General features: G+C 33.7%; 1 protein-coding gene across 2 annotated transcripts; it reads left to right on the top strand.

The window, feature by feature from the left end:
- The first annotated feature begins 1,946 nt into the window (after nucleotides 1-1,946).
- On the top strand, nucleotides 1,947-10,327 carry LOC137243884 (uncharacterized). Of its 2 annotated transcripts, XM_067772138.1 has the most exons (4): nucleotides 1,947-1,980; nucleotides 2,042-2,111; nucleotides 2,172-9,664; nucleotides 9,783-9,971. In XM_067772138.1, the coding sequence occupies exons 3-4, from the start codon at nucleotides 2,665-2,667 to the stop codon at nucleotides 9,833-9,835; spliced, it is 7,053 nt and encodes a 2,350-aa protein (XP_067628239.1). In that variant the 5' UTR covers nucleotides 1,947-1,980; nucleotides 2,042-2,111; nucleotides 2,172-2,664; the 3' UTR covers nucleotides 9,836-9,971. The 2 variants fall into 2 exon arrangements, with proteins under 2 accessions (XP_067628239.1, XP_067628238.1); XM_067772137.1 differs by having other exon boundaries at nucleotides 1,948-1,980; nucleotides 2,172-10,327.
- Nucleotides 10,328-10,735: the final 408 nt, after the last annotated feature.

The raw sequence follows: 10,735 nt of genomic DNA, 5'->3' as shown, positions 1-10,735 counted from the left end.
CAATTATTATAAGTCGGTATTAAGCTCATGAATTCTCAAATATTAAACTACTTGAATAATTGGAAGGGGCTATTATTTCTATTGATAAATTTTACGCCTTTTTTGCACCCAACTCCTAAATTGATTTAACATCTCTGATGGCAATGAAAGTATACCAAAAAATAACCTTGGCGAAAGAGTATTTAGTACTGAATGGAAAAAAGTGTGCATTCATTTCAAGTTTACATTCATTAAAGATTGAGAATGGTTCCTACATTCACACTCTATATTGAATTATATTTTACCATTCAATAACACACACACACTTTAGCTTTGAGTTAAAGTATTTTGAGCATATATGTAACACTCCTATATTGCTACAAAAGGCTAGGTACATTCCCAAACACCAGAGTGCCGATATGTTGCTGTTTAAACGTTTTTGTTTTTGTATTGAATAATCGATTGTACCTAAATTTAAATTATTTTTGTCACACTTATGCTGCTACAATCACACAAATTTTGTGGATTATTTTGTTTTGATTTCGAATTCAAATATCATTGCGAGCATTTTCTATTAGCAATATAGGAGTATTACATACATACATATATGATTTTGAGGCATTCAGGAATGGAGATTTATAATATGCAACCAAAAAATTACTATTTTTTAAAAGAATGCTGAGAGAATGCACACTCAATTGATTCAATCTTTTTACAGCTCTGGCACTCGGGAGGTATGTTATATATATATATATATATATATATATATATGTTGTGTATACATGTTAATTTCTATATTCATTTGATATGTTGTAGGCGCATTGCTACCACTACAAGGCGAACGGCGCAAAGCCGGTCACTTGGAACATAGCAAGAGACTACAAAGTATATTTTATTGTTGTTGTACGGGATAGGGCGAACAGTGAAAAACTGGTGCCTTGAACGGTACTTGAATTCTTTTTGTATATTTGTAAATTAGTTACAGCGGTGAACCCTAATTTAATGTAAATATGAAAATTTTGTATATTTTGTCCATTTAGGTTAATTACTCACATAAAAACCCTGACATTTTTAAATAAATATTCAAACACAATTTTCTCTTCTTCTTCTTCCATCGTGAGAGAAATCATTTGGTATAACTCTGATTGTGTTCATACTACACAATCGAAGAACCCAAACATAACCTTTATTATAACATTTATATTTTTTCCTGCGGATTGTGTTGCGAATAATAAACACTGCGTAATTTTTTGGGACATCTACTGTTATTCAGTTTATCGGTAACCGTATCGGTAACCTTTTAACAGCTGATTCGACCAACCTTATGAGAATCAATGCAATCGATTATTGGTGACGCTAAGGTCGTAACCGTATCGTAGCCAACCAATTGGGTTTTGGTTTACCATCGTAACGATAAACAGCTGATTACGTTAGGGATACGGATACAGCGATACGACATACGGCGCCAATGACTCCGGCTTAAGCTGGAGACATTGGTGCTTTATCGGTAACCGTATCGGTAACCTTATAACAGCTGATTCGACCAATCTTATGAGAATCAATGCAATCGATTATTGCTGCCGCTAAGGTCGTAACCGTATCGTAGCCAACCAATTGGGTTTTGGTTACCGTCGTAACGATAAACAGCTGATTACGTTAGGGATACGGATACAGCGATACGACATACGGCACCAATGACTTCAGCTTTAAGTCTGTGATTGGTAACGGGAAATAAATGCTGTCACAGGCAATCAGTCACGAATATTCCTTGTAAGCTGTCGCTGAAGTGTTCTGTGATATTTCAGTAGCTGTGACAAAATCACAGGTACACGGATATTTGCCAACTCTAATGATCAGTATTTTACGCTAAACTTCGGGGAATACCCGATATAATAAATATCGTGATTCACTATTGAAAGCATTGCCTAAGCACACTGCATTAATGATCAAACTGTTGCTTCCAAAGGTCATAAAGAAATTATTTAAGCTTTGTTACAACGTGTAAGCCACAATAAATTTTGAGTTGTTTCATTAATGCTAAAACAATGTTACATCGTTCCAGGTTGCTACTGAAAATAGATTTTTCGAAGCTGTGTAGTCTGGTGCAATTTATAACATCAAGAATAAAGAAGGTAAAATTCCACTTGATCTTTCTCGATACCAGAATATTGCTAACCTATTGAAATTAGTAGAAGAGCTGTTTGAGAATCTAAAAACGTAATGTGGAAATTATCAGTAAGCTGAAAGAAATAAAACCTGATGAGCGCGTAGCTGTGACAAACGTTCGTAATGATCAAGACAAGTCATTAGTCCAGGTTGTAGTAATCAAAAAACACTCAAACCTTGCAAATAGATTATAAGATATATTAAAAAGTCCAGAGTTTACAAGATGTCAGCGTGGAAAATGGAGTAAAGAGTTTGAAGTTATAGCTCTATTAAATGAAAATCTAATGAGGGTGCCAAGATCTAGAAAAAATCCAAAAATTTTGTTAAAAATAGTACAATTTTGGAGGATTTAAAATTTGCTAAATAATAATATTAACAAAGAATTAGGAAAAGTTAAAGCTCTTGTCTGTAGTTGCTAATGCTAACCTTAGAGTAGAACGGAATACGTTACTTCATACTACTAGTAGTAATATTACTAAAGAGCTTTTATTAGGTGGTGCTGAAGTTAATGCAAGAAACATGTATAGTGAAACTCCATTACATTCTGCTATGAAGCATGGTGTTGATGTAAATGCAACAAACTGTACTAATATTGGTGAAAATATACTTCAGAGAGAGCTTATGCATGTATCTAAACAACAAACCCGCTTTTATCAAGAAGATAAACAGTTTCTATCACGTTCTTACACATCAAAAGAGGAGTTTATTAGAGAATATAAAAACCACTACTGCAGAAAAGCAAAATCTAAAGATCTTTATCTCCTGATTTTAACTGAACTCGAAGAGGCAATATCAGATGGTGATGTCGATAGCTTAAAAAAATTAAGCAACTTTATTGATTACATAAGTGATGCAGAAGATCAAGTAACTTTGAGAGACTATTATGATAATGGTAACAACCCTGTTAAAAGTACTAACTTAGTTATCTTAGCTTGTAAACATAATAAGGTCAAGATTTTAGAATACCTACTTGGCAGTAATAGTAAAATTCTCAGTAATTTATCTGTTGGCATCAGAGAAACTAATATATTACCAGATGATGAGGATGAAACATGCCATAATGCGTTTTATTATGCTATACGTTCAGGCAATGTTGAACTTCTTGATGCACTCATTAATAAATGGCCAGGTAATTATTTTGCTGTTCATTTGAGGGAACTAGATGAAATTCTTTCACGAGCTTATGAGGAATTAAAACTAAAGAACGTATTATTATCAGAAGAGATAGAAATTTTTGTTGAAAATAAGTTGATAAATCTCCGATTTTTCTCTAGTGCTTCTGGACAAAAACAGAATGTGAAGAGTTATCTTATCAGAGAACGGATTGAGTTAGTACTTCAGAACGTTAGTTTGCTAAAGGCAGAGTATTCAAACATAGAAAAAGTAGATGAAAAGTTTTTATTCATAGCAAAGTTTATTGCACAAAATATTCATATATTAAAGCGACAGTTGAAATCAACCTACGATAGACTGCCCTGGGAAGAAATGGAATTTTGTTTAGTTAGCTTTATTTTTTCTCACACAAAGCGACAAGAAATTAATTTATTTTATCGTACCGTATTGAATAAAAGCAAAATACTAAACTACTTAGAAATTTTTGTAAAGAAACTTGAAATCGAAAAAGATTTTATAGAAGGTGTAAATATTGGTGAAATCGCTGAACTTCCAAAGTTGAAACGTGAGAAAGTTGTTGCAGAGATCATTGGCAACTATCCTCAATTTGAAGAGTTATATAATGATTATCAACAAATTGGGGATATTCATTCTTTAGAGAAAATTAGTGATTATATAAAGTTGGCCTTATCAGCTAATCCTAAAGAAAGGGAAGGACAGTTAATTATTACGAGGGTTTTACAGGTTATTGGTGAATATTTAAAAAACACTCTAGAATCTCCAAACTTATCTAGCACTACAAGCGAGCTTCTTCTACTATCATTGCCAAAGAACACAAGAGAAGTCATTATAGATTTACGTAACTCACTATCGCATGCTTATTCACTCTCTAAAAGAACAGAGATTGAGGAAAATACAGATGTTCATTTTTTTATTGGTGTTCAAAATGACACTAAGAAAGTTGGTGACGTGATTACCAGTATTCTTTATGACAACAAAATTAAAACTGTTAGAATACTTCTAAAAAAAATTATTAATAGTGAGAACTTGGATGAGATAAAAGAAGTCACCAAAGCGTTTAGCAATGCAAAATTAGAGAAAATAACCTCAGGAAACTTTGTAATAATGGAACACGAAAAGCTTAAAAAGCTTATTGCAGAACTAAGCAATAGTGTAAAGGAAAAGACAAGTCACGAGCAAGAGCTGTTTAATAAAATTAATAACATAATCAGTTGTTCAGGAACTCAATCAGAAAATATCAGAACTGATTATATTACAGGGTTTGCAATGTTAAAGAGTTTCAGTATTGGCTTTAGTGAAAATAGGATTGACCATAACATTATTAGGGGAATGAAATTTCGTGCTAATAAAACATTACAGAATATTGTTCCCCGAATAGAATCTCATAGCCTTAAAGAGATTGCTGAGCTATCGAGGAAGTTTTTTCATAGTGTTGAGTCAAGAATAAAAGAAGACAACCTTGATGAAGTAAATAGATTAACTTGCGAAATTTTTTATATTGCTGAATTTGGAACAGGTGATATCAAATGGATTGAGGAATTAAGAGAAAAGTTGAATGAGAAAGGTTCTTTTATTCCTGCATACAAACAAAAGAAGACTTACAATATAACAGAAGAAAAATATAATAACCAACTTGCACTGAAGCTATCTGAACTGAAAAGTATTTTAAAGAATAACGCATTGAGTGGTAAATTAATTGAAAAACTCCCTTTCTATAAGAGTAATAAGAAATTGCAAGCAGTAGTAGAAATGCTTGTTCTGGATATAATGTCAATCTTAGGCAGCTCAAAGAATTATCTAGAAAACAATTTACTTTTCTTAGATGAGAATACTCCTTTACTAACTGGAAAATGTTTGCGTAATCACTTAGCACACGATAATGCCTTGGTTGATGTATTGTTATCTGATCCCTCAATAGCAGTTATCTTAAACGCTAAAAAACTTACATCAGAAAACATAATGAAAAGTAAGAAAAAAGTTGGCAAGTTAGTGAGAGACGATCCTTCCAAATTGAAAGATAAATGCGATCAAGGTATTATTACTATTACTAATCAGGAAAGAATGTTCGTCGCATTGGAAGAAGGGAATCTCGACGACTTAAAGAGTTATCTCAAAAAAGGAGCAGACATCAATGCTAGAAGTATCAACTTATGGACTACATTGCATTTTGCTGCTAAGGGACCTAGTCTTGAAATTGTAAAATTTGTTCTCAATCTAAATTCAGACGGTAATGTTAAAGATATTAATGGTCAAAGCCCACTACATATCGCTGCTGCACATGGAAGAAAAAATATTGTGAAGTTTTTTGTAGGGGAAGCTGGTTTATATGTTGATGATGCAGATAATCATGGCAAAACACCACTACACATTGCAGCCCAAAATGGTCACAAGGATACTGTTGAGGTTTTATTAAAAAATAAAGCCAGTACTGTTACTCAAGATATGATTGGTCTTTCACCTTTATATTATGCAATAAGAAATAATCATGTTAATGTTGCCAAGGTTCTACTAGAAAAAGATACGAATGTTGATAGTAATGAGGTCATGGGTGGATTTACTCCATTGCATGAAGCTGCAGAAAGTGGTCACCTGGAGTTAGTTAATTTCTTACTTCAAAATAAGGCAAATGTTAATGCTAGAAATGACAGAGATTGGACACCATTACATGCAGCGGCGTATAATGGTCATCTGGAAATAGTAGACGCTTTAATTCTGAAAGGGGCAAATGTTAATGCTAGTGTCATAAATGGTTGTACACCATTACGCTATGCAATAGAAAACGGTCATGAAAAGATATCTAATATTTTATTGAAGCATGGAGCTAATCCTAATGTTGTTGACAAAACCGATAATAACACACCTTTGCACCTCGCAGCGCAAGATGGGCATGAGAAAATTGTTAAGGCTTTACTGACAAATAAGGCAAATGCTAGTATTGCCAATGTGGAAGGTATAACCCCACTACATTTGGCAGTGCAAAGTGGTCACTTGAAGATAGTTGTTGCTCTTCTTGAGCATGGGGTTAACATTCGCGCTAAAGATAAAAATAAAGCTACGCCATTTTACTATGCAGCAGAGAGTGGTCATAAGGCAGTTGCTGAGCTTTTAATAAAAAATGGAGTAAAAATCAATGATAAAGCAAATAATAATCTTACACCATTACATGTAGCTGCTCTGAAAGGTCACAAAGATATTATTGAACTCCTAATAAGAAATAAAGCCGAAGTTAGGGCTCAAGACATTAAGGGTAGTACACCATTACATGCAGCTGCTATGAAAGGTAGCAAAGATGTTATTGATCTCTTGATAAAAAATAAAGCTGAAGTCGATGCTAGAACTAATGATGGTATGACACCATTACATTCAGCTGCTCTAAATGGCCGTGGAGATGCTGTTCTTTTCCTAATAAAAAATAAAGCTGAAGTAAATGCTAAAGCTAATTATGGTTTTACACCATTACATGCAGCTGTTGTAGGAGACCATAAAGACGTTGTTAATCTTTTAATAAAAAATAAAGCTAAAGTTGACGCGAAAGGTATTGAAGGCAGTACACCATTACATGTAGCTGTGGAAGGAGGTCATAAGGAAATCGTTGAGATTCTGGTAGCAAATGGAGCCAATGTTAATATTAAGAGCAATAACCTCACACCATTGCTTTCTGCTATTAAATGTAATCATAAGGAAATTGTTGAAGTTCTTATAGCAAATGGAGCAAGTGTTAATGTAGAAGGTGGTCAACCTTTATTCCTCGCTGTTCTTGCTGGCTACAGAGATATTGTAGATATTTTGCTAAGAAATAAAGCTAATGTTAACACAAAAGGTCCTGAAAATACTACACTATTGCATTTGGCTGCTACAAGAGGTCATAAGGAGATAGTAAATGCTCTGATAACAAAAGGAGCTAATGTTGATGCTATGACTATTGATGGTACAACACCGTTATATCTTGCAGCAGAAGAAGGTCATGGGGAAATTGCTGAAATTTTGATAGCAAATAAGGCTAATGTTAACATTGTAAATGTTGAAGGTGCTCCGCTACATATAGCTGCAGGACGCGGCCATGATAATGTTGTTGAAGTCCTATTAAGTAATGGAGCAGAAATTGATGTTAAAGACAATATGAGTAGAACATCTTTAGAATTAGCAGTGTCACGTGGTCATTTGCAAGTGGTTAAAATGTTACTGCAGTGTAAAAAAGTAGATATGAATGGTAAAGGCAATGATGATTGGACTATGCTGCACATTGCTTCACAGGAAAGTAACTTGGAAATGGTAAAATTTCTAGTAGATGAAGGGTCTAATATTAATGCTAAAAATGCCTCTGGATCAAAGCCTATACACATTGCAGCTAGAGAAGGTTATAAAGATATCGTAGAGTTTTTCCTTATCAAGGGGTTGAGTATTAATGAGCTTGGTGCATCTAACCAGACATTACTACACTATGCCGCAATGAAAGGTCGGTTAGAAGTTGTAAAGTATTTGATAGCAAAAGGCGCTGACGTTAATGCTAAAGATACTATTGGCTTAACCCCTATGCATATTGCTGCTAATTTTGGTTACAAAGACGTTATTGAAGTTTTATTAAAAAATGGTGCAGTTTATAACGCTGTTAGCAAGCTTTGTAGAAGACCATTAGAAATGACTAAAGATAAAGACGTTATCAATCTATTATCATCAACTGAGAAATTATTTGAGGCTGTAAAACGTAATAGCTCTTCAGAGGTTGAGAATTACATTAAAGCAGGAGCGTTTGTTAATGCCAAAAATGTTGCTAGTGTAACACCATTATATTATGCTGCATGGAAGGGCTATGATGGAGTTGTCAATATTCTATTACAAAATAAAGCTAATCCTAATGTGGTTGGTAACAATGGGTTTACTCCTCTGCATTATGCTGCTAAGTTCTCCCACTTAAAAGTTGTAAAAGCCCTATTGTCTAATGGTGCAGTATACAATCCTGTATCTGACACTGGCAAAACCCCATCGGATTTTACTGTGGATAAAAGTATAACTGGGTTATTTAAACTAGTCAGTGAATCATTTAAAAGGGTTAAAGATGGTAATGATCAAGTTATTAATGACCTAAATAAGATAAAGGATATTGATACAGTAAAAGCAGTGATGAGTGCTCGTAATAGAGAGAACAAAACGTTAGTAGTTGCTGCAGTACATAGTAACTTTTCAAAAGTCGAGCATTTGAAGCAGATATCGCAAAGTGACATATCATCCGCTCAGATTGATACAGCTTTAATGCTCTTTGATCAAGGCAATTACCAAAAAGCCTTAAGTATTTTCAGAAGCGCATTTAAAAGAAGAAAAGAAATACTAGGACCAAACAATCCTGGTACTTTAGATATTCAGACATATATAGCCAAAGTGCTATTTAAGCAAGGATTTTACCAAGCAGCTTTAAATATGCTTGAAGAGATTTTTCAGAAGCAAAAAGAAATGCTGGGGTTAAACGATAAGGATTCTTTAAGTACAAGAAATACAATCGCTTTAGTGCTGCATACACAGGGAAAAGATGAAGAAGCTTTTAATATTTATCAAGAAGTCTATCAGAGACAAAAGGAAATACTAGGGTCAAATCATCCAGAGACCTTAAATACTCAGTTTCACATGGCATTAGTATTAGATAAACAGGGAAAATATGAAGAAGCACTTAATATCAATAGGGCAGTTTTTGAAAAGTGGAAAGAAACACTAGGTACACATGATCCAGCCACTGTGAGGGCCAAAAATAATATAGCACTGGTACTAGCTAACCAAGGTAAATACGAAGAGTCATTAAAAATCTATAAAGAGGTTTTTGAAGAGAAGAAAATAATTTTGGGTATTAATCATGCTGATACCTTGAGAACGTTACATAACATTGCTTTGGTACACTTCAATCAAAATAAATATCATGAAGCCTTGAAAGCTTTTCAAGAGGTTTTATATATCCAGAAAAAAGCTTTACAACAAAATCACCCAGAAACCTTGAATACTCAATACAACATAGCAAATGTACTTTTTGCTCAAGCGAAATGGATCAGCGCATTTAAAGTCTACAGAGAATGTTTTGATCAAATGAAAGCTGTTTTTGGACCAAGTCATCCGAGTGTGTTAGATATTTTAAAAAGGATAGAGGAGATTAATTTTATATTTAAAGTGGAGGGTAGGGAAGCATTAGAGGTTCTCCAGCATCTTCAGAAAGATATCAACATTGCTGCTAGTAAAGGTGATATACGAACTGTTCAGCGTCTGTTAAAAGATGGAGCTGATGCCAACGATAAAGATATTGATGGAAGAACACCGTTGCATTACGCTGTTAGCAATGGACACGTAGATATTGTAAAAATCTTACTAACAAATGGAGCTAATGTTAGTCAAGTTACTAATAAAGGTAATACACCATTACACACTGCTACTTCCAAATATTACAAAGAAATTGTTGAGGTTCTGTTACAACATATCAGTCGTGATAAATTAAATGACTTTGTTAATGCCAAAACTACTTCTAGTGGCACTACATCACTTCATGTTGCAGCTAAAGGTGGCTCCTTGGAAGTTGTAAAATCTTTATTAAAACATGGTGCAATTTATAACATTGAGAACAAAGAAGGTAAAATTCCTATTGATTTGTCTAAGGACCAAAAAGTTACTAATCTACTGAAATTGATTGAAGAATTTTTTAGAGATATAAAAAATGGTAGTGTTGAATCTATCAGCAAGCTAGGAACAGTAAAACCTGATGAGTTCTTATCTATAACAAATGCTCGTAATAATCAAGGGAATACATTATTACAAGTTGCTATAACCAATAAACATAAGAATATCGCAGGTAAATTGTTAAAAATGCTGAAAGAGCCAGATCAAAATTTGCAAGACGTCAATATAGAAAGTAGAGTTAAAAGTTTGAAACTTTGAATAATGCTATTGAAATATTTTATTGTTTTTGGTACATGGGTTACTTTATACTCTGCATCACAGCTACTAGTTTACCATTTGATTCCATTGATGAATGAATTTATTACAGAAACTTATATTATACTTATATATTAATATTTGTAAGCAACAATATTTACTTGTACATTCAACAACTTTGTAATTGAAATGAAATATATGACATTATAGAAAAAAAATAAAATATTCTTGAATTGAAAAGTTGTGAAAACTATAAATCTTAAGAATTTTAATTACAAGTTAATTCTAAGAGATTTTATAAATTATATTACTTACATAATTGGCGCTTAATCGTTTAAACGGTTATGGCCGTCCAACAAGGCGCGCCAGTCGCTCCTCTCTGCCAACCGGCGCCAATTGGTCACACCAAGGGAGTTTAAATCGTTTTCCAACTGGCCCTTCCAACATAGTGGTGGCCGCTCTCTACCTCTGCTTCCATAGGCGAGTTCCGATAGAAACACTTTCTTGGCCGGAGCGTCATCTTTCATTTGCATAACATGGCCTAGCCAGC

The sequence above is a fragment of the Eurosta solidaginis genome, chromosome 3 (assembly GCF_040869045.1).
Source record: "Eurosta solidaginis isolate ZX-2024a chromosome 3, ASM4086904v1, whole genome shotgun sequence".
Taxonomy (NCBI): domain Eukaryota; kingdom Metazoa; phylum Arthropoda; class Insecta; order Diptera; family Tephritidae; genus Eurosta; species Eurosta solidaginis.
The sequence above is the reverse complement of the archived record's forward strand: the minus strand, read 5'-3'. Positions and strand labels throughout refer to the sequence as shown.

Bases quoted from the DNA above. Each gene is read 5' to 3' on its own strand.
- LOC137243884 (XM_067772137.1), top strand. From the start codon at position 2,665: ATGTATAGTGAAACTCCATTACATTCTGCTATGAAGCATGGTGTTGAT.